A 23676-nucleotide genomic window follows, 5' to 3' on the forward strand; every position below is an offset into this window, starting at 1 on the left:
CACTGTTGCTTCCCCCAGGTAGGCTGTCCCCCCAACAGTACTCAAACAGGAGTACTTATTGTCAAGGGGTACAGCCACAGGAGTACTCTCCTGACTCTTTCCCTTCCTCCGCCTACTGTGACCTACTTGTCTTTCTCCCGAGGCCCCGGTGTGACCACCTGCCTGCAGCTCCTTTCCATCACCTCCTCGCTCTCCCTGACCAGGCGAAGGTCATCGAGCTGCATCTCCAGTTTCCTAACTCTGTCCCTCAGGAGCTGCAGCTCGATGCACCTGCTGCAGGCGTGGCCGTCCGGGAGGCTGGGAGACTCCAGGACCTCCCACATCCGACAACAAGCACAGAAAACTGGTCTCACACACATACTTCCTCCTTTCCACAATTAACACAGGTAAACCTACCTCGCCTTGTCCCGTTACCACCTAAGCCCGTTGAGCCAATGCCCTATCACTCTGCTTCCTCTCACTCCGCTGCCCGTTGGATATGGCGGTCTTTTTAAACCTTTCCCACTCTACTGACTGACATCACGTGCCTGCGCAGTCTTGTCTCTCTTTTATCCTGTGTAGTAAAAACTGCCTTCACTCCTGAAATCAGCTGTTCACTCGCAACCTTCTTGTTCTGAATCTTATGGCTTTACAGGTGCCCCCTGCTTTACGCCACTTCACTTTTACAAAAGACCTGTTTTCGCATTGCAAAGAGGATTTTCCCTTTTACGAAAATTTTCCCCACATAAATGAATGGTTCTTCGCTTTACGCCATTTCACTTTTACAAAAGACCTGTTTTTGCATTGCAAAGAGGATTTTCCCCACATAAATGAATGGTTCTTCGCTTTACGCCAATTCGGCTTAAGAAAGGTTTCATAGGAACGCTTTAGCTTTGTAAGGTGGGGACACCTGTGTAGGGTGAAAGCTGTGGGGAGAGATTGTGGAGGTCACACTTCGGCAGAGTGGAGAGGAAACTTGTAGAGTTCTGAGGTGTTCGTGGGGAGATGCTGGGCAGAGCTTAATCAGAATCAGCTTGATTGTCACTGACATGTTGTGAAATGTATTGTTTTGTTGTAACAGTATAGTTACAAAGACAAAAATTATAAATCCTAGAATTAAGTAGTGTAATAGAGGAAGAGTGAGCTGGTGTTCACAGGTTGATGGACCGTTTGGAAATCGAACGGCAGAGGGGAAGAAACTTCCTAAACCATCGAGTGTGGATCATCAGGCTCCTGAACCTCCTCCCTGCGAGTGTACCCACTCCATCAGGGAAGAGGCTATGCAGCATCCACACTTGGATCACTAAACTCATGAGCAGTTACTTCCCTAAGCTGTCATGCTGATCAACGCCTCCACCCATTGACCCACCCCACCACCACCACTTTGTCATTTCCTGTCAGAGTCTCCTTATGCACAGACACTCCTGTGCCCAGCGTCACTTTATTCATGCACATAAAGTTCAAGATTGTTTAACATCATTTTCTGACCAATACGCAATATCTAATATCCCAACAGAAAAAGGCCAGTAACACCATGAAGGATTCCTCCCACCCTGCTCACAGACTGTTTGTCCCACCCCCATCAGGGAGGAGGCTACATAGCAGCCACACCAGGGTACCCAGGCTCAAAAACAGTTGCTTTCCCCAAGCAATAAGGCTGACCAATCTTTTTTTTGAGGCATCACCTTTTGAAGATGCTGGGGAGGCCAGTGTCCATGATGGAGCTGGCTGGGTTTACAACTTCCCGCAGCTTTTTCTGATCCCGTGCAGTGGCCACTCCATTCCAGATGGTGATGAAACCAGTTGGAATGCTGTCCCCTGGTTGAGGAGATCAGTGTCAGTGTGAGGCTGAGGAGAGGGGGATGAGTTCTTTGAGTTTTCTGACCGGGATGGTGGGGAAGCTCAGACCCAGATTCTGTGGACAGGTTTCTGGACATGCAAAGGATATTCAAGTTCAAGTGCAGTTTATTGCCATTCCACCACGTGTACTGCCAAATGAGACAATGTTCCTCCAGACCGAGGTGCACAACGCAGTATGTAGAACTCAGACATATAATGCATAAAGCAATATTACCACAAATAAATTAACAAGTAATGAGCTGAATACACAATGCAAGATCAAAAGTAAACAGTATAACACTACTGGTGCTTCATACGTGATGAGACCTGGGTGGTGGCAAGGAGTCCAGAAGTCTCACGGCCCGGGGGAAGAAGCTGTTTCCCATCCTAACAGTTCTCGTTCTAATGCAATGGTACCTCCTGCCTGATGGTAGGGGGTCAAAGAGGTCTTTGGATGGACGGGAGGGATGCTTGATGATGCTAAGGGCCCTGTGTACACAGCGATGGTAATAAATATCTCCAATGGATGGAAGAGAGATCCCGATGATCCCCTCAGCAGTTCTCACAGTCCTTTGTCGGGTCTTGTGTCAGACACCTGCAATTCCCGTTTCAGACAATGATGCAGTTGGTCAGGGCACTCCTGATGGTGCTCCTGTAAAAATTGTTAAATTGGAGGGGTGGGGGGTAGATTGGAGCCCCATTCACCTCAGTCTCCTCAGGAAGAGGAGGTGCTGCTCTTCTTTCTTGACTGAAGAGATGCTGTTGAATAACGGGGTGAGATTGTCTGTAGTGGACACTCCCAGAAACTTGGTGCTCCTGACTCTCTCCATGAAGGAGGGAGGGATGTGGGGATAGCGCTGAGACTTTGGCAGAGAATGACCCTCCCTTGTTTTTGTCTGTTGAAGGTATGGGCATGTTCGAGGAGAGTGACTGGAATGATGATACAGAGGCCAGGGCTCTGACTGAGGCTATCTTCCACAGGCAGGCACCCTCCTGCTGTGTCAGTAAACAGGTAAGAGACGGTGGCAGTGGGAGGTGGGCTGTCTTGGGCTGTACGTTACACCATAAGACATAGGAGCTATTTGGCCCATCGAGTCCCATCAGTTCTCTCTCTCACTGCCCCCAACTTCACATTCTACCCCTCAGCCACACACTGGGACCGAGTTACAGCGGCTCATTAACCCCCTGACCCATACGTTGTTGGTGTGTGGAAGGGAACAGAAAGCCACATGCAAACTCCACACAGAGAGAGCCAGAGGCTGGGATCGAACCCGGGTCTCTGGGGTAGTGAGGCAGCGATTTGACCTTCTGCACCACACCACAGTCAGTGTGAGCACGTAACAGAGTGTACACAGGAACAGACAAATTGCTGGGAATGTCATGAGAGAGTCATAGAGCATGACAGCATAGAAAGAGGCCCTTTGGCCCATCTAGTCCATGCTGAGCTGTTATTCTGCCTTGTCCCATCAACCTGCACTTGGACCATATTTCTCTATTCCCCTTCCATTTGTGTACCTATCCAAATTTCTGTTAAATATTGAAATTGAACCTGCCTTATTTGCACTGGCTATTGTTCCACTCTCTCACCAACCTCTGAGTGATGAAGTTCCCCCTCATGTTCCCTTTAAATATTGTACCTTTCACCCTTAACCCATGACCGCCTGTCTAGTCTCACCCAATTTCAGTGGAAAAAGCCTGTTTGCATTTACCCTGTCTATAATTCTCAATTTTGTACACCTCTATCAAATCTCCCCTCATTCTCCTACGCTCCAGGGAATAAAGACCTAACCTATTCAAACCCTCCCTATAACTCGGGTCCTCAAATCTTGGCAACATCCATGCAAATTCTCTCTGCACTGCTTCAATCTTATTGATAACTTTCCTGCAGGTAGGTGACTCCAAATTGCGTCTCACCAATGTCTTCTACAATCTCAACTTAACATCCCAACTCTTGTACTCAGTACGTTAATTTATGAAAGTCAGTGTGCCAAAAGCTTTCTTTATGACCCTGTCTACCTGTGACGCCACCTTCAGCAGACTAAGGATGTTATTGATATCTTTCTGCTCCACCACCTCACCAACCGTCTCTGTTTGTAGAACAGCCAGAGCCGGAGGAGTAAACGGGCGCTGCTGAAAACGCTGCGGGTCCTGAGAGCCGCAGGTACGGCCGAGGAGAGCCTGGGAGCAGCACAGCCTGAGCTGGAGTGTGGCCCCTCTGGGGAGGCCAGGCTCAGCAAGAGGAAGCGCCGGAGTCCAGGAGTGCAGGAGGCGGCTGCCAAGGCCCGGCGAGAGGGGCTGGGAACGGAAGCAGCAGCCGAGCTGCGGGTCGGGAGGGAGGAGTCGGGCCAGGAAGCAGGAGGGGATGGGTCTAACAGCGTCCAGGGGACGAGGGCAGGAACGCTCACCCGAAAACAGTGGAGGAATTGGAAGAAGAATCAGCGCAGGAGCAAGAACAAGTTCTGGCCACTGGGAGCAGGGAACACGGAGCAAGTGAGCGTCACTGCCCGTCCTGGACCCGGGGGAGCGAGGTGTCGGGTCCCTACAGGGAAGGTGAAGGGACAGAGAGGGGAGGGTGGGAGTGACACTACTGCCCCCCAAAGCCAAGAGGTGGGGGTTAATGGTGGGGCAGAGGGAGCAGTACCACGGCCTCCTCCTGGGAAGGTGAAGGGTAAGAGAGGGAAGGCGCTGGGAGGAGAGGCTCTGGAGGGGGACCAGTTACAAGGGACCTCGCCCCAGGACCGCTCCAGCACCCTGAGGGATCGGATGCAGCAACGGCTGAGGGCTGCCCGCTTCCGACTCCTCAACCAGCAGCTGTACACGACGAGCAGCGCCGACGCCCAACAGCTCTTCGCACAGGACCCCAGTGCCTTCCACCTCTACCACCATGGCTTCACCGCCCAACTCGAGCGGTGGCCCGAAAATCCAGTGCAGCGCATCATCCATTACATCAAACGCAGGTACGGGGAAGGAGAGAGAAAGGGAATGTTGTTGGGGAGGGGGTAGTGTGGAGGGAGGGGGAGGTCAGAATCCATTACATTAAACACAGGTAGAAACATAGAAAACCTACAGCACAACACAGGCCTTTCAACCCACAAAGTTGTGTCGAACATGTCTCTACCTTAGAAATTACTTGGGGTTACCCATAGCCCTCTATTTTTCTAAGCTCCATGTACCTATCCAAAAGTCTTTTAAAAGACCCTTTCCGCCTCCACCACCGTTGCTGGCAGCCCATTCCACGCACTCACCACTCTCTAAGTAAAAAACATACCTCTGACATCTCCTCTGTACCTACTCCCCAGCACCTTAAACCTGTGTCCTCTTGTGGCAACCATTTCAGCCCTGGGGAAAAGCCTCTGACTATCCACACAATCAATGCCTCTCATCATCTTATACACCTCTATCAGGTCACCTCTCATCCTCCATTGCTCCAAGGAGAAAAAGCTGAGTTCATTCAACCCAGATAAGTGTGAAGTGGTTCACTCATAAGACATGCTCCCCTATCCAGGCAACAACCTTGTAAATCTCCTCTGCATCCTTTCTATGGTTTCCACATCCTTCCTGTAGTGAGGCGACCAGAACTGAACACAGTACTCCAAGTGGGGTCTGACCAGGGTCCTATATAGCTGCAACATTACCTCTTGGCTCCTAAATTCAATTCCATGATTCATGAAGGCCAATACACTGTACGCCTTCTTAACTGCAGAGTCAACCTGTGCAGCTGCTTTGAGCATCCTATGGACTTGGACCCCAAGATCCCTCTGATGCTCCACACTGCAAAGAATCTTACCATTAATGCTATATTCTGCCAACATATTTGACCTACCAAAATGAACCACTTCATACTTATCTGGGTTGAACTCCAACTGCCACTTCTCAGCCCCGTTTTGCATTCTATCAATGTCCCGCGGTAACCTCTGACAGCCCTCCACACTATCCACAACACCCCCTACCTTTGTGTCATCAGCAAAGTTACTAACCCATTCCTCCACTTCCTCATCCAGGTCATTTATAAAAATCACGAAGAGTAAGGGTCCCAGAACAGATCCCTGAGGCACACCACTGGTCACCGACCTCCATGCAGAATATGACCCGTCTACAACCACTCTTTGCCTTCTGTGGGCAAGCCAGTTCTGGATCCACAAAGCAAAGTCCCTCTGGATACCATGCCTCCCTACTTTCTCAATAAGCCTTGCATGGGGTACCTTATCAAATGCCTTGCTGAAATCCCTATACACTACATCTACTGCTCTTCTTTCATCAGTGTGTTTAGTTGTATCCTCAAAAAATTCAATAAGGCTCATAAGGCACGACCTGCCCTTGACAAAGCCATGCTGATTATTCCTAATCATATTATACTTCTCCAAATGTTCATAAATCCTGCCTCTCAGGATCTTCTCCATCAACTTACCGACCACTGAACTAAGACTCACAGGTCTATAATTTCCTGGGCTATCCCTGCTTCCTTTCTTGCATAAGGGAACAACATCCACAATACCCCAATCGTCCAGAACCTCTCCTGTCCCCACTGATGATGCAAAGATCATCACCAGAGGCTCAGCAATCTCCTCCCTCGCCTCCCACAGTAGCCTGGGGTACATCTCATCCAGTCCCGGTGACTTATCCAACTTGATGGTTTCCAAAAGCTCCAGCACATCCTCTTTCTTAATATCTACATGCTCAAACTTTTCAGTCTGCTACAAGTCATCACTACAATCACTAAGATCCTTTTCCATTGTGAATACTGAAGTAAAATATACATTAAGCACCTCTGCTATTTCCTCCGGTTCCATACACACTTTCCCACTGTCACACTTGATAGGTCCTATTCTTGCACGTCTTATCCTCTTGCTCTTCACGTACTTGTAGAATGCCTTGGGGTTTTCCTTAATCCTGCCCGCCAAGGCCTTCTCATGGCCCCTTCTGGCTCTCCTAATTTCCTTCTTAAGCTCCTTCCTTGTAGCCTTACAATCTTATAGATCTCTAACATTACCCAGCTCTCTGAACCTTTCATAAGCTTTTCTTTTCTTCTTGACTAGATTTTCAACAGCCTTTGTACATGACAGTTCCTGTACCCTACCATCACTTCCCTGTCTCATTGGAATGTACCTATACAGAACTCCACACAAATATCCCCTGAACATTTGCCACATTTCTTCCATACCTTTCCCTAAGAACATCTGTTCCCAATTTAAGCTTCCAAGTTGCTACCTGATTGCCTCATAATTCCCCTTACTCCAATTAAACACTTTTATAATTTGCCTGTTCCCATCTCTCTCCAATGTTATTGTAAAGGAGATAGAATTATGATCACTATCTCCAAAATGCTCTCCCACTGAGAGACCTGACACTTGACCAGGTTCATTTCCCAATACCAAATCAAGTACGGTCTCTCCTCTTGTAGGCTTATCTACATATTGTGTCAAGAAACCTTCCGGAACACACCGAACAAACTCCACCCCATCTAAACCCCTTGTTCTAGGGAGAAACCAATCAATATTTGGGAAATTAAAATCTCCCACCACAACAACTATTATTATTGCAACTTTCCAGGATCTCTTTCCCTATCTACTCCTCGATGTCCCTGTTACTATTAGGCAGCCTATAACAAACACCCAGTAGAGTTATTGACCCCTTCCTGTTCCTAACCTCCACCCACAGAGACTCCGTAGACAATCCCTCCATGGCGTCCACCTTTTCTGCAGCCGTGACACTATCTCTGATCAACAGTGCCACACCCCCACTTCTTTTGCCTCCCTCCCTGTCCTTCCCGAAACATCTAAAACCCGGCACTTGAAGTAACCAGTCCTGTCCCTGGCTACTGGGAAGGAAGGGAGAAAGGGAATGTTGTTGGGGAGGGGGGAGTGTGGAGGGAGGGGGAGGTTGGCATCCATTACATCAAACACAGGTACTGGGAAGGAAGGGAGAAGGGGAATGTTGTTGGGGAGGGTGAGGTGGAGTTGTGGGAGAGTGGTGGGAAGGGGAGATTAGCAGGAAGGAGATGGAGTGATGTGGGCAGGCTTGGGGAGGGCTGTTACAGGGCAGTTGGGAGGGGTTGTACGCCCAGGTCAGTGACAGGTGAGCAGACAGTCAGCACTGAAGTCCCATCCAATACCAGAGGGTAAATGTGGCAACAGGTCACTGTCCCATGGGATGGGGGAGCCAGGCCTGGGACGACCGTCTGTGGGATGTGTGGGTGCGCAGCAGTCACTGATAGGAGGTTCTCTTTGATGTCCGCCACAGGCCACGCTCTGCCATTGTAGCTGACTTTGGCTGTGGAGACTGTAAGATCGCCCGGAGTGTGGGCAACAGGGTGTACTCATTCGACCTGGTGGCGCTCAGCGACCTTGTGACTGTCTGTGACATGGCGAAGGTGGGTACGGTCTGTGTACGACCCAGATACAGCATTGTCACCGGCCCAAATTCCCTCTCACACTGCGATTGCACTGTGCCAAGTCCTCATCTCCTTCCCTGTGGGATACAGGTGTTCCTTCCCTGTGGGATACAGGTGCTCCTTCCCTGTGGGATACAGGTGTTCCTTCCCTGTGGGATACAGGTGTTCCTTCCCTGTGGGATACAGGTGTTCCTTCCCTGTGGGATACAGGTGCTCCTGGAGCCTGACCAGCAACTCCCTGATGTTCAGGCATTGTTCTGGTATACCCCTTGTTGAATTCTAATATTTTTGATCCAAGGTTCTTCCGGAAGTCAAAAAGAAGCACAAAACATGTGACTTGACAATGGTTTTATTAAGCGGCAATACAAGCAAGATGCTGGTCGGTGTTGTCGTGGCTTCAGCACTAGACTTCGAGGCAAATGATCCTGAGTTTGAATCTGGCTTGCTCCTTCCAATGCTTTCCATCTATGCTGGGTTGTGCGTCGAGCTATCAACATGGTCTCATTAAAAAAAAAGATATGATGGAAATGGCAAAAATGTCACCTGCATTGGAAATGTGGAGCAGCAAAAGTCCAATGGCTAAAAACACAGAACAGAAAAGAGTAAAGATGGCAGGGCAATGTGTTCAGGTCTTCACATACCCCACAGATTGGAAACCTTTCATTCAAATTTGTAGATAAGAGTTAACCAATCAGATAGTCCCTATTCAAACAACGTGATACCAAGAAGCTTCCAGAAAGAGAGAACTGCAGCAGCTCAGAGACACACTGACAATTGTATATTCAGACTGTGACCATGAGCAAAAGGTTTACTCTGAGCTGCTGTCTGCTCCCTGCCAGCCTGTATTCCTCACCGTCCACATACTTTACCTGGCTTTCACATAAAATACAACCAGGCATAAATTGTTAAACTACAAAGGAAATAACAAATAAACAGTCTAATCCAGCAGCCAGGATGTACAGTACATGATCTCTCTCCACACCCTTTGCCTGACCACAACACTCTCTTTGTCTGCAAGTCTACGTCAAGTCTAATTCCCCTCCCCAGTTTACAGGCATACCTTTGCTGAGCAACACCTCCCTGGTGTACAGACGTACCTTCAGTGAGCACCATCTCCCTGGTGTACAGGCATACCCTGGCCCCGAACCCTAACCCTCCCTGGTGTACAGACATACCCTGGCCCTGAACCCTACCTCCCTGGTGTACGCGTGCCCTGGCCCTGAACCCTACCTCCCTGGTGTACGCGTGCCCTGGCCCTGAACCCTACCTCCCTGGTGTACGCGTGCCCTGGCCCTGAACCCTACCTCCCTGGTGTATGCGTGCCCTGGCCCTGAACCCTACCTCCCTGGTGTACGCGTGCCCTGGCCCTGAACCCTACCTCCCTGGTGTACGCGTGCCTTGGCCTGAGCATAACCAAACCAGTATTCAGGCTTACCTGGAACTGAGCACCATATCCCAGCTACACAGACACACTGACTCACCCTCTAACCCGTCAGTGTCTGACCGTCCATCCCACACGTCAGAGTCTCAGAGTCTGACCGCCCATCCCACACCTCAGCATCTCTGACCGCCCATCCCACACCTCAGTGTCTGTCCCACACGTCGGTGTCTCTGACCATCCATATGTCCCACACATCAGTCTGACCGTCTGTCCCACACGTCGCTATCTCTGACAGTCCGTCTGTCCCACACATCAGTCTGACCGTCTGTCCCACACATTGGTGTCTCTGACCGTCTGTCTGTCCCACACGTCGGTGATCTCTGACCGTCCGTCTGTCCCACAAATCAGTCTGACCGTCTGTCCCACACATTGGTGTCTCTGACCGTCCGTCTGTCCCACACATCAATCGGACAGTCTGTCCCACACGTCGGTGTCTGACTGTCCGTCCCATCAACCCATGTCTGTGACTGTTCTTATGTCTGACACACTGACAGTTACTCTGAGGGACACACACACATTGACGGGAAATATCTGCACCCACATACATCCCCTGGTGTGGATTTCCCAAATGGCAGATTATCACTGTGTACCCTCCTGCCCGCTCCCTGGGGGGGTCGAGTGGAATCTCAGCAGATTATCACTGTGTACCCTCCTGCCCGCTCCCTGGGGGGTCGAGTGGAATCTCAGCAGATTATCACTGTGTACCCTCCTGCCCGCTCCCTGGGGGGTCGAGTGGAATCTCAGCAGATTATCACTGTCTACCCTCCTGCCCGCTCCCTGGGGGGTCGAGTGGAATCTCAGCAGATTATCACTGTCTACCCTCCTGCCCGCTCCCTGGGGGGTCGAGTGGAATCTCAGCAGATTATCACTGTCTACCCTCCTGCCCGCTCCCTGGGGGGTCGACGTGGAATCTCAGCAGATTATCACTGTGTCCCCTCCTGCCCGCTCCCTGGGGGGTCGAGTGGAATCTCAGCAGATTATCACTGTGTCCCCTCCTGCCCGCTCCCTGGGGGGTCGAGTGGAATCTCAGCAGATTATCACTGTGTACCCTCCTGCCCGCTCCCTGGGGGGTCGACGTGGAGTCTCAGCAGATTATCACTGTCTACCCTCCTGCCCGCTCCCTGGGGGATCGACGTGGAATCTCAGCAGATTATCACTGTCTACCCTCCTGCCCGCTCCCTGGGGGGTCGAGTGGAATCTCAGCAGATTATCACTGTGTCCCCTCCTGCCCGCTCCCTGGGGGGTCGAGTGGAATCTCAGCAGATTATCACTGTCTACCCTCCTGCCCGCTCCCTGGGGGGTCGAGTGGAATCTCAGCAGATTATCACTGTCTACCCTCCTGCCCGCTCCCTGGGGGGTCGAGTGGAATCTCAGCAGATTATCACTGTCTACCCTCCTGCCCGCTCCCTGGGGGGTCAACTGGAATCTCAGCAGATTATCACTGTGTACCCTCCTGCCCGCTCCCTGGGGGGTCGACGTGGAATCTCAGCAGATTATCACTGTGTACCCTCCTGCCTGCTCCCTGGGGGATCGAGTGGAATCTCAGCAGATTATCACTGTGTACCCTCCTGCCCGCTCCCTGGGGGGGTCGAGTGGAATCTCAGCAGATTATCACTGTCTACCCTCCTGCCCGCTCCCTGGGGGGTCGACTGGAATCTCAGCAGATTATCACTGTCTACCCTCCTGCCCGCTCCCTGGGGGGTCGACGTGGAGTCTCAGCAGATTATCACTGTGTACCCTCCTGCCCGCTCCCTGGGGGGTCAACTGGAATCTCAGCAGATTATCACTGTCTACCCTCCTGCCCGCTCCCTGGGGGGTCGACGTGGAGTCTCAGCAGATTATCACTGTCTACCCTCCTGCCCGCTCCCTGGGGGATCGACGTGGAATCTCAGCAGATTATCACTGTCTACCCTCCTGCCCGCTCCCTGGAGGATTGACGTGGAATCTCAGCAGATTATCACTGTCTACCCTCCTGCCCGCTCCCTGGGGGGTCGACGTGGAATCTCAGCAGATTATCACTGTGTACCCTCCTGCCCGCTCCCTGGGGGGTCGAGTGGAATCTCAGCAGATTATCACTGTCTACCCTCCTGCCCGCTCCCTGGGGGGTCGAGTGGAATCTCAGCAGATTGTCACTGTGTACCCTCCTGCCCGCTCCCTGGGGGGTCGAGTGTAATCTCAGCAGATTGTCACTTTGTACCCTCCTGCCCGCTCCCTGGGGGGGTTGAGTGGAATCTCAGCAGATTATCACTGTGTACCCTCCTGCCCGCTCCCTGGGGGATCGAGTGGAATCTCAGCAGATTATCACTGTGTACCCTCCTGCCCGCTCCCTGGGGGGGTCGACGTGGAATCTCAGCAGATTATCACTGTGTACCCTCCTGCCCGCTCCCTGGGGGGTCGAGTGGAATCTCAGCAGATTATCACTGTGTACCCTCCTGCCCGCTCCCTGGGGGGTCGAGTGGAATCTCAGCAGATTATCACTGTCTACCCTCCTGCCCGCTCCCTGGGGGGGTCGAGTGGAATCTCAGCAGATTATCACTGTGTACCGTCCTGCCCGCTCCCTGGGGGGGTCGACGTGGAATCTCAGCAGATTATCACTGTGTACCCTCCTGCCCGCTCCCTGGGGGGTCGACGTGGAATCTCAGCAGATTATCACTGTGTACCCTCCTGCCCGCTCCCTGGGGGGTCGAGTGGAATCTCAGCAGATTATCACTGTGAACCCTCCTGCCCGCTCCCTGGGGGGTCGACTGGAATCTCAGCAGATTATCACTGTGAACCCTCCTGCCCGCTCCCTGGGGGGTCGACTGGAATCTCAGCAGATTATCACTGTGAACCCTCCTGCCCGCTCCCTGGGGGGTCGAGTGGAATCTCAGCAGATTATCACTGTGTACCCTCCTGCCCGCTCCCTGGGGGGTCGAGTGGAATCTCAGCAGATTATCACTGTCTACCCTCCTGCCCGCTCCCTGGGGGATCGACGTGGAATCTCAGCAGATTATCACTGTGTACCCTCCTGCCCGCTCCCTGGGGGGTCGGCGTGGAGTCTCAGCAGATTATCACTGTGTACCCTCCTGCCCGCTCCCTGGGGGGGTCGAGTGGAATCTCAGCAGATTATCACTGTGTACCCTCCTGCCCGCTCCCTGGGGGGTCGAGTGGAATCTCAGCAAATTATCACTGTGTACCCTCCTGCCCGCTCCCTGGGGGGGTCGAGTGGAATCTCAGCAGATTATCACTGTGTACCCTCCTGCCCGCTCCCTGGGGGGGTCGAGTGGAATCTCAGCAGATTATCACTGTCTACCCTCCTGCCCGCTCCCTGGGGGATCGAGTGGAATCTCAGCAGATTATCACTGTCTACCCTCCTGCCCGCTCCCTGGGGGGTCGAGTGGAATCTCAGCAGATTATCACTGTCTACCCTCCTGCCCGCTCCCTGGGGGGTCGAGTGGAATCTCAGCAGATTATCACTGTCTACCCTCCTGCCCGCTCCCTGGGGGGTCGAGTGGAATCCCTGCCTGTCCCTTACCTTTGACTGAGGTTTGCAGGATCATGTTGCTCCTCTTCTGGCCTCTCTAGGTTCCCCTGTCCGATGCATCAGTGGACATCGTGGTCTTCTGCCTCTCCCTGATGGGCACCAACCTGGTGGATTTTCTGATGGAAGCCAACCGTGTTCTGCGAGTGGGGTGAGAGGTGTTTGTCGCTCTGGTCCTGTATGGGGCGGGTGTAATAGGGCTTGGCTCCATGGGGAGAGTACTGCTCGGTGACCTTAGCAGTGGCAACGCCTCTTGTCTTTTGGTGTTTTCCAGTGGAATTCTGAAGATCGCGGAAGTGGCCAGCAGATTTGAAGATATTCGGAATTTTGTCAGTGTTCTGGCACGTCTCGGCTTTAAGCTGCTTTCAAAGGTAGAGTCTGAATCAGGTTTAACATCACTGGCATAGGTCGTCAGATATGTTGTTTGTGGCAGCAGTGCAATGCAATAAATCATAATGAAAAGCAACAAATTATAATAATGAATGAATTTAAAATAAAATTGATTAAGTCCTGCAAAAAGAGAAACAAAAGTAGTGAGGTAGCATTCATGGGATCACCGACCATTCAGGAATCTGATGGCAGAGTGGATGAATCTGTTGCTGAAACTTTTGAGTGCAGGTCTCTAGGCTCCTGTACCTCTTCCTTAACGGTAGAAATGTGGTGGGTGAGGTTGGAGAGAACTACTGCACAGAAATAGGCCCTTCAGCCCATCTACTCTGTGTCAATTTGTTATTCTGTTGGCTCCCATCGATACAACTTGTCAATCATGTTACCACCTATCAAACTGTCAATCCAGGTAGCGGGCAGCAGAGAAGGAAAGGAAGGCTTGGGTTGTGTGCTTTTCAGAGGGTGGCCTGGTCAGACTACAGTTGGAATATTCTGGGCAGTTTTGGGCCCCTTTTCTAAGAAAAGATGTGCTGGCATTGGAGAGGGTTCAGAGGAGGTTCTCAAGAATGGTTCCAGGAATGAAAGGGTTAAATACGGAGCGTTTGATGACTCTGAGCCTGTACTTGCTGTAGTTTAGAAGAACGAGAGGGGATCACATTGAAATCTATTGAATATTGAAAGACCTCAATCAAGTGGATGTGGAGAGGATGTTTCCTATCATGGAGCAAATTAGGACCAGAGAGCACAGCCTCAGAATAGAGGAACATGCATTTAGAACATAGATGAGTAGGGATTTCTTCAGCCAGAGAGTGGTGAATCTGTGGAATTCATTGGCGCAGACAACTGTGGAGGTCAAGTCATTGCGTACATTTGAAAAGAGTCTCAAAGCTCAACGCTTCTTTTTGGATTCCAGACCTAACCAATTCCCCTCTACCACCACTCTTCTCCGTCTAGCCGAATTAGTTCTTACTCTGAATAATTTCTCCTTTAGCTCCTCCCACTTCCTCCAAACCAAGGGTGTATCCATAGGCACCCGCATGGGTCCCAGTTATGCCTGCCTTTTTGTTGGCTTTGTGGAACAGTCCATGTTCCAAGCCTATACGGGTATCCGTCCCCCTCTTTTCCTTCGTTACGTCGACGAATGCATTGGCGCTGCCTCCTGCACGCATGCTGAGCTCGTTGACTTCATTAACTTTGCCTCCCAACTTTCACCCTGCCCTCAAATTTACCTGGTCCATTTCTGACACCTCCCTCCCCTTTCTTGATCTTTCTGTCTCCATCCCTGGAGACGGCCTATCTACTGATATCTACTATAAGCCTACAGACTCTCACAACTACCTGGACTATTCCTATTCCCACCCTGACTCTTGCAAAAATGCTATCCCCTTCTCACAATTCCTCCGTCTCCGCCACATCTGCTCTCAGGATGAGGCTTTTCATTCCAGGATGAAGGAGATGTCTCCCTTTTTTAAACAAAGGGGCTTCCCTTCTTCCACCATCAACTCTGCTCTCAAATGCATCTCTCCCATTTCCCACACATCTGCCCTCACCCCATCCGCCCACCACCCCACTCGGGATAGGGTTCCCCTTGTCCTCACCTACCACCCCACCAGCCTCCGGATCCAACGTATAATTCTCCGTAACTTCCGCCACCTCTAACGGGATCCCACTACCAAGCACATCTTTCCCTCCTCCCCTTCTGCTTTCCGCAGGGATCGCTCCCTACGTGACTCCCTTGTCCACTCGTCCCCCCCATCCCTTCCCACCGATCTCCCTCCTGGCACTTATCCTTGCAAGTGGAACAAGTGCTACACCTGCCCTTACACTTCCTCCCTCACCACTATTCAGGGCCCCAGACAGTCCTTCCAGGTGAGGCGACACTTCACCTGTGAGTCGGCTGGTGTGGTATACTGCGTCCGGTGCTCCTGGTGCGGCCTTTTATATATTGGTGAGACCTGACGCGGACTGGGAGACCGTTTCGCTGAACAACTACGCTCTGTCTGCCAGAGAAAGCAGGATCTCCCAGTGGCCACACATTTTAATTCCACGTCCCATTCCCATTCTGATATGTCTATCCATGGCCTCCTCTACTGTCAAGATGAAGCCACACTCAGGTTGGAGGAACAACACCTTATATACTGGCTGGGTAGCCTCCAACCTGATGGCATGAACATTGACTTCTCTAACTTCCGTTAATGCCCCTCCTCCCCTTCTTACCCCATCCCTGACATATTTAGTTGTTTTTTCTCTCTCTGCCCATCACTCTGCCTGTTCTCCATCTCCCTCTGGTGCTCCCCCACCCCCTTCTTTCTTTCTCCTGAGGCCTCCCGTCCCATGATCCTTTCCCTTCTCTAGCTCTGTATCCCTTTTGCCAATCACCTGTCTGGCTCTCAGCTTCACCCCACCCCCTCTGGTCTTCTCCTATCATTACGCATTTCCCCCTCCCCCTCCTACTTTCAAATCTCTTACTATCTTTCCTTTCAGTTAGTCCTGACGAAGGGTCTCGGCCCAAAACTTCAACAGCGCTTCTCCCTATAGATGCTGCCTGGCCTGCTGCGTCCCACCAGCATTTTGTGTGTGTTGCGTACATTTGAAGTAGAGGTTGAAAAGTTCTTGATTCGTCAGGGTGTCCAAGTCTATAAAGAAAAGCAGGAGAATAGGGTTGAGGGGGAAAGTAAATCAGCCATGATGGAATGGCGGAGCAGGCTTGATGGGCCAAATGGCCTAATTCTGCTCCTATTCTGATAGTCTTCTGGGTTGAGGGCTGCTTCTCAATGTGATGTGCGCTCATGTATACAACCCCCTGTCTCCACAGGACACAGAGAACCGCTACTTTTACATGTTTGACTTTGAGAAGAGCCGGTCGCCCAGTGAGGGAAGTACACTCCCTCAGCTCGAACTCAAGCCCTGCCTCTACAAGAAGCGCTGAGGCATGTCAAAGGGCCAACGACCATCAGAGGTGACCAGCCAGGCTGGCGGAACAGGATAGGGACTCGGGTCATATAGAAACCAGACTGCGGGAAAAGAAATCTCATCTGAAATATTTAGAGCCTTACGTGCTGCCTGATGGAGAAGTGAGTGTGTGAGGCTGTGGCCCAGGGGCAGCTTACACAAACCCTGCAGTCTGCGGTTCTGAATGATTAAAGCACTTTGTGTGAATCTGAATCAGGTCCTTAACCCGTGCATCTGGTGTTCAAACCACCTATGTAGCCTCTCTCTTCCCCCCTTCCTTCCTCCTTCCCTCTCTCTTCCCCCTCTCTCCCCTCTCCCCCCTCATTCCCCCTCTTCTCCCCATCTCTATCTCTCTCTTTCTCCACCCCCTCTCTCCTCCACTCTCGTCCCCCTCACACCCCCATCTCTCCCTCCCTCCCCCTCACTCTCCTCTCCCCTTCTCTACCCTCTCTCTCTCTGCCCCTTCTCTACCCCTCTCTCACTCCCCACCCTCTCACTGTCTCCCTCTCTCTCAACCTTCTCCCTCTTTCTCCCCCTCCCCTTTCCCTCCCGCCCTCTCTCTCACCTTCACACTCTCTGCCCTCAGCCCTCACTCTTGCTCTCTCAGATATACACACGGACAGCAAATGTAGGAGATACAGAAGGAAATTGGTTCTCAGATGGCCAGTGAAGCCCAGGGAAGGGATTTTGGGGGCAGGTTTCGTGTCCCCCTGTTTCAGGAGATGAGATGAGATAGTCAGTGAGGAAGGAGGGTTGCCTTGTGTTTTGGGATCTGGGCATCACTGACAGCTAACATTATCCATCAATTCTGGATTTCCTTGCAGTCCATGTGGCAGAGGTGCTCACAGGTCCCTGTTGAATCCAGAACACAGTGATGCAGCCTTCTGGGGAGTGTGCCCCACAGTGCTGGAGTTCCAGGGTTTCGACCTGGTGATGGTGAAGCAGTGTACAGACTGCACTGTGTAATGGGAGCACAGGGGTTGTATTTCCAGAGTCACAGTCCTCCAGAAAGCAGTCAACAAACACGTTAAAAACGGAATCACTGGGAGACGAGATGACAGATGTCACAACCTGGAGCAATGCAGGAGCTGCTGGATGAAGTCAGTGGGTTCGGCAGCGTCTGGGGGGCAAGGTGGGAAGAATTGGGCTTTGGGTTGTGATGCAGGGACTCAACGCAAGCACCATGGGGGCGGTTCCATGGTAGCTTGAGGTTAGCATGATACTAATACTGATTGGGGCGGAGTTGGGAGTTCAATTCTGGCACCGACTGAGGAGTTTGTACGTCCTCCTTGCTGAGTGCTGCGGTTTATCCCGCGGTCGAACGATGCACCAGTTAGTAGGTTATTTGGTGCTTGTAAATTGTGCCGTGATTACGTGGGGGTTTAATTGCTGGGTCGCTGGTTGCTGTGGCTCATTGTGCCGGAAGGGACTGTTCCGCACTGTACCTCTAAATACATTTTCAAAGAATGTGAGCTGAGTTTTCTCCACAGATACTGCCGAACGGCTCAATTCCTCCAGCAGCTCACTTCGCACAGCTTTAAAAAATAAATTCTGCGTGCATTATTTTCCAAGAGAGTGAATTTTGTTCTGTATTGGAGACATTTCATGGTGTTTTGTCAGGGTGAATTTATGTAACATGAGTGGCTGTAATGTGAGACTAGTGTGTGTGTGTGTGTGTGAGTGTGCGTGTGTCGGTCAGTGTGGGTGTGTATGTGTGACTGTGTTGGTCAGTGTGTGTGTGAGTGTGCGTGTGTCGGTCAGTGTGGGTGTGTATGTGTGACTGTGTTGGTCAGTGTGTGTGTGAATGTAAGTGTGAGTGACGTGCAGGGTAGCCAGTGTGTGTGAGATGACCTACAGGGGTGGGGGCCTCAGTGACTGCTCTCTGACACTGCTCAGAAGAGAAGAGGACTGCAGTGATAGGGGATTCCATAGCCAGAGGAGTAGGCAGGAGAATCCCTGGACGCGATGGAGACCCCCGGGGGTAATGCTGCCTCCCGCGTGCCAGGGTCAGGGAAGCCTCGGATCGGGTCCACATCATTCTAAAGGGGGAGGGTGAACAGCCAGAAGTCTTGGTACATATTGGCACCAGTGACATAGGAAAGGTGAGGAGGTCATAAAGAGATAATTTAGGGAGTTGGGAATGAATGACTTCCTACAAAGCGAAACCTAATAGCATGAATAGCAGCGATGCTTCACTACCAGAGGAGATCAACGCCTTTTATGCCTGCTTTGAAAAGGAGAATATAACTACAGCTGTGAAGATCCCTGCTGCACCCAGTGACCCTGTGATCTTTGTCTCAGAAGTCGATGTTAGGCTGTCTTTCAGGAGGGTGAACCCCCATAAGGTTTGCGGGCCCTGATGGGGTACCTGGCAAGGCTCTGAAAACTTGTGCCAACCAGCTGGCGGGTGTATTCAAGGACACTTTCATTATCTCACTGCTATGGTTGGAAGTTCCCACCTGCTTCAAAAAGGCAACAATTATACCAGTGTAATCTGCCTGAATGACTACCGCCTGGCAGCACTCACACCTACAGTGATGAAATGCTTTGAGAGGTTGGTCATGGCTAGAATCAAGTCCTGCCTCAGCAACGACCTGGACTCACGTAATTTGCCTATCGCCACAACAGGTCTACAGTGGACACAATCTCAATGGTTCTTCACACAGCCTTGGATCACCTGAACATTACCAATACCCATGTCAGGATGCTGTTCATCGACTATAGCTCAGTGTTTAACACCATCAATCCTACAGACCTGATCGAAAACCTTCCTCTGCAATTAGATCCTTGACTTCCTAATCGGAAGATCATAATGTGTGTGGATTGGAATTAATAACAGCACCTCACTGACGCACCTCAGGGATGTGCGCTTAGCCAACTGCCCTAGAACCTCTATACTAGTTATATAAAGGGTAAAAGGGAGGTGAGAGTTGATATTGGACCACTGGAGGGTAAGTCACCTGGACCAGATGGACTACATCCACAAAGTCCTGAGAGAGGTTGCTGAAGAGATAACAGATGCATCAGTCATGATCTTTCAAGAATCACTTGATTTGGTCATGGACCCGGAGGACCATGTCACTCCACTCTTTAAGAAGGGACAAAGGCAAAAGAAAAAATTATAGGCTAGATACCCTAACCTCAGTGGTTGGGAAAGTGTTGGAATCTATTATTAAGGATGAGGTTTCAGTGTACTTGGAGACTAATGATAAAATAAGCATGGCAAAGTCAGCATGGTTTCTGTGAAGGGAAATCTTGCCTGACTAATAGAGTTCTTTGCGGAAGTAGCAAGCAGGGTGGACAAAGGAGAAGCAGTGGATGTCACTTGCTTAGATTTTCAGAAGCCATTTTATAGGGTGTCACTCATGAGCCTGCTTGCAGGGGTGTCAAACTCATTTTAGGTCACGGGCCGGATTGAGCAAAATGCAGCTTCATGCGGGCCGGATCAGTCGGACGCGTGCGAACGCAGCTTTCGTTGCCTCCGTTTTTTCAGCCTGCTCTCATGTGTCTCAGTCTCTGCTATAACTACAAAGTGTTTCACTTTACAAATTCCGTTTCTTATGAAGAAGACTGCCGAATAAACACTAAAAACCCTGAAAACCTGGTACCTGAATAAACTCAGCATTAGCCATATCATACGCCATAGGCGCTTCGATTACTGGGGCCAGCTTTAATAGTAATTAGATATTATCTCGCGGGCCAAAGATAATTCCACCGCGGGCCTTGAGTTTGACATATATGTGTTACAGGAAAGATACTGGCATGGATAGAGGAATGGCTGACAGGCAGGAGGCAGTGAGTGGGAATAAAGGGGGGCTTTTCAGGTTGGCTTCCGGTGACTAATGGTGTTCTTCAGGGGTCAGTATTGGGATCACTGCGTTTCACATTGTTTGTCAAAGATTTGGATAATGGATTTGATGGCTTTGTGGCAAAGTTTGTGGATGATACGAAGATAGGTGGATGGGTAGGTAGTGCTGAGGAAGTAGTGTGATTGCAGCAGGACTTAGACAAATTGGAAGAATGGGCAAAAAGTTGGCAGATGGAATACAGTGTTGGGAAATGTATGATAATGCATTTGGTAAAAGGAACAATAGTGCAGACTATTATCTAAATGGTGAGAAAATTCAAATATCAGGTGCAGAAGGACTTGGGAATCCTCATATAAGACTCCCAAAGGGTTAATTTTCGGGTTGATTCTGTGGTAAAGAAGGCAAAAGGAATGTTGGCACTTAGTTCAAGGGGAATAAAATATAATAGCAAGGAGATAATGCTGAGCCTTTATAAGACTCTAGTCAGGCCACACTTGAATTTACTTTATTTCTTACATCCTTCATATACATGAGGAGTAAAAATCTTTACGTTACGTCTCTGTCTAAATGTGCAATTTATAGTACTTTATAATAAATAGTATTTTGTACAATAAAGCAGTCAATATAACATAAAAATACAGTTGTGTCAGCATGAGTTAATCAGTCTAATGGCCTGGTGGAAGAAGCTGTCCCGGAGCCTGTTGGTTCTGGCTTTTATGCTGTGGTACCGTTTCCTGGATGGTAGCAGCTGGAACAGTTTGTGGTTGGGGAGACTCGGGTCCCCAGTGATCTTTTGAGCCCTTTTTACACACCCGTCACTGTAAATGTCCTGAATCATGGGTGGTTCACATCTACAGATGCACTGGGCTGTCCGCACCACTCTGCAGAGTCCTGATGATTGAGGGAAGTACAGTTCCCATACCAGGCAATGATGCAGCCAGTCAGGATGCTCTCAATTGTGCCCCTGTAGAAAGTTCTTAGGACTTGGGGGCTCGTACCAAATTTTCTCAACCATATGTTGTGCCTTTTTCACCACACAGCTGGTGTGTACAAACCACGTGAGGTCCTCGGTGATGTGGATGCCGAGGAACTTAAAGCTGTTCACCCTCTCAACCCCAGATCCATTGATGTCAATAGGGGTTAGTCTGTCTCCATTCCACCTGTAGTCCACAACCAGCTCCTTTGTTTTTGCGACATTGATGGAGAGGTTTTCTTGACACCACTGTGTCAGGGTGATGACTACTCTGTAGGCCGCCTCATTATTATATGAGATTAGGCCAATCAGTGTAGTATCGTGAGCAAATTTACTTAGCAAATTAGAGCTGTGGGTGGCAATAGTCATGGTTATACAGGGAGTAAAGGAGGGGGTTTAGTACACAGCCCTGTGGGGCACCTGTGTTGAGGATCAGAGTGGTGGAGGTGAGGGAGCCCACTCTTAACCACCTGTCAGCAATCTGACAGGAAGACCAGGATCCAGCTACACAAGGCAGGGTGAAAGCCGAGGTCTCTGAGCTTCTTGTCGAGCCTGGATGGAATTATGGTGTTGATTGCTGAACTGTAGTCCAAGAACAGCATTCTCACATAAGCATCCCTCTTCTCCAGATGTGTAAGGACAGAGTGTAGACCTGTGGCTATTATGCCATCTGTTGATTGGTTGTGTCAGTAGGCATATTGTGGGTGGTAGCAAGCTGCAGGTGTATTCCTTGACCAGCCTCTCAAAACATTTGCTTATTTTTGAGGAGAGCGCCACAGGACACCTGTCAGACACGTTACCTTGGTCTTCTTAGGTACAGGAACAATGGTGGATGTTTTGAAGCAGGAGTATTGACAACAGTTTTGGTACGCATGTTTCGGAAAGGATGTGTTGTCATTGGAGAGAGTCCAGAGGAGGTTCACGAGGATGATTCTGGGAATGAAGGGGTTAACATAACTCACTGGAATTTAGAAGAAGGCAGGGGAATCTCATTGAAACCTACCGAACGTTGAAAGGACTAGGTAAGGTAGATGTGGAGAGGATGTTTCCTATGGTGGGGTATCCAGAACTAGAGGGCACGGCTTCAAAGTTGAGGGGCGACCTTTTAAATCAGAAATCAGGAGGGATTTTTTTAACCAGAGTATAGTAAATCTGTGGAATGCTCTACCACAGCCTGCGGTGCAAGCCAAGTCTGTGGGTGTATTTAAAGCCGAAGTTGATAGATTGCTGATTGGTCGGGGCATCAAGGGATATAGTGAGAGGGCAGGTGTATGGGGTTGAATAGGATCCAGGATCTCGACTCCGCTTTCCGCTCATGGACATGTAAGACATAGTTTCCATCTGTCCGCCTTTAATCTCTCCCTTTTCTGACTTAAACTTTGAAATTTCAACTTTATTCAGTCGGATCTGTAGAGCAACAGTCATAATTATGGCTACTCTAAGAAGCACCAAAAGGAACCCGGACCCAGGCAACGGAAAGCCTAAAAAAGCTGACGAGTGCTCGGAGGAACCCCCTTGGATGAAGAGATCAGCAGTATCGACACTGAAATAACTCAACTAAAAGAGAAATTTGAAGAAAAAATTGACTCTGAGCCTCGATCTTAAAGAAGTTAATGAAATGCGGCTGACCTTTCTTCTCGTTTGGAAAAGGCTCAAGAATGAATCGTCGATCTGGAAGCTCGGTCGCGCCGGAATAATATTCGAATTGTTGGATTAAAAGAGAAATCAGTATCTGCTGACACACTGGATTATTTCGCTAAAATGTTTCAGTCTTTATTTCCGGAGGTTTGTTCACAACCTGCGGATATTGAAATGGCTCACAGAACCGATGCTTCAAAACTTCTGGACCAAGGTAAAAACAGGCATATTGTTGTGCGTTTTCTCCGTTTTAGAGACAAGGACCGCATTGTTAAGTTTGCAAGAAAACAAACGTTGTTTCAATTTCAAGGTTCGGAGATTCGCGTTTTTGAAGATCTTCCACGCGAAATTGTTAAGAAGCGTGCTGGATTTGCTTCGACCATGAGATTAGTTTACCAAAAAAGTTCATTCCATCGCTCCAATATCCAGCTAAATTAAGGCTTTTTGTCAAAAATTCTGGGGCTCGTACCTTTGATGATCCAGCCGAAGCAGTGCGTTTTTATTAACTCTGCCTGACGAGTCTAAAGCCTGAAGTTTGAATGATTTACAACGGTTTGATTGTCTTGCAGCGTAAAGAGTGATGAAATTGGAAGATCTGATGGTTATAGAAAGTTTTTACCTTAAAATGTATTTTTATCTCTGAAAAAGACTGGTTTGGATGGTTTTAACCTCAGAAGACGTAGCGGGAGAATTGTTGAAAGACTGTAGATAATTTTGAACCATCTAGATTTTTTGCTCTGCAGCACT

The 23676-nt window shown here is 50.0% G+C and overlaps 1 protein-coding gene across 1 annotated transcript in view; it reads left to right on the forward strand.

Annotated features, from left to right (window-relative positions):
• rrp8 (ribosomal RNA processing 8) overlaps window positions 1-18073 on the forward strand; it is a 30663-nt gene extending 12590 nt beyond the window's left edge. The window contains exons 2-7 of the mRNA XM_073044430.1: window positions 2724-2830; window positions 3916-4775; window positions 8059-8188; window positions 13215-13321; window positions 13445-13541; window positions 16373-18073. Of these exons, the coding sequence (XP_072900531.1) occupies window positions 2726-2830; window positions 3916-4775; window positions 8059-8188; window positions 13215-13321; window positions 13445-13541; window positions 16373-16486 (1413 nt within the window). The 5' untranslated portion in view covers window positions 2724-2725 and the 3' untranslated portion in view covers window positions 16487-18073. The remainder of the gene's footprint in view (window positions 1-2723; window positions 2831-3915; window positions 4776-8058; window positions 8189-13214; window positions 13322-13444; window positions 13542-16372) is intronic.
• Window positions 18074-23676: the final 5603 nt, after the last annotated feature.

Source organism: Hemitrygon akajei, chromosome 4 (genome assembly GCF_048418815.1).
Source record: "Hemitrygon akajei chromosome 4, sHemAka1.3, whole genome shotgun sequence".
In the NCBI taxonomy this organism is placed as follows: Eukaryota; Metazoa; Chordata; class Chondrichthyes; order Myliobatiformes; family Dasyatidae; genus Hemitrygon; species Hemitrygon akajei.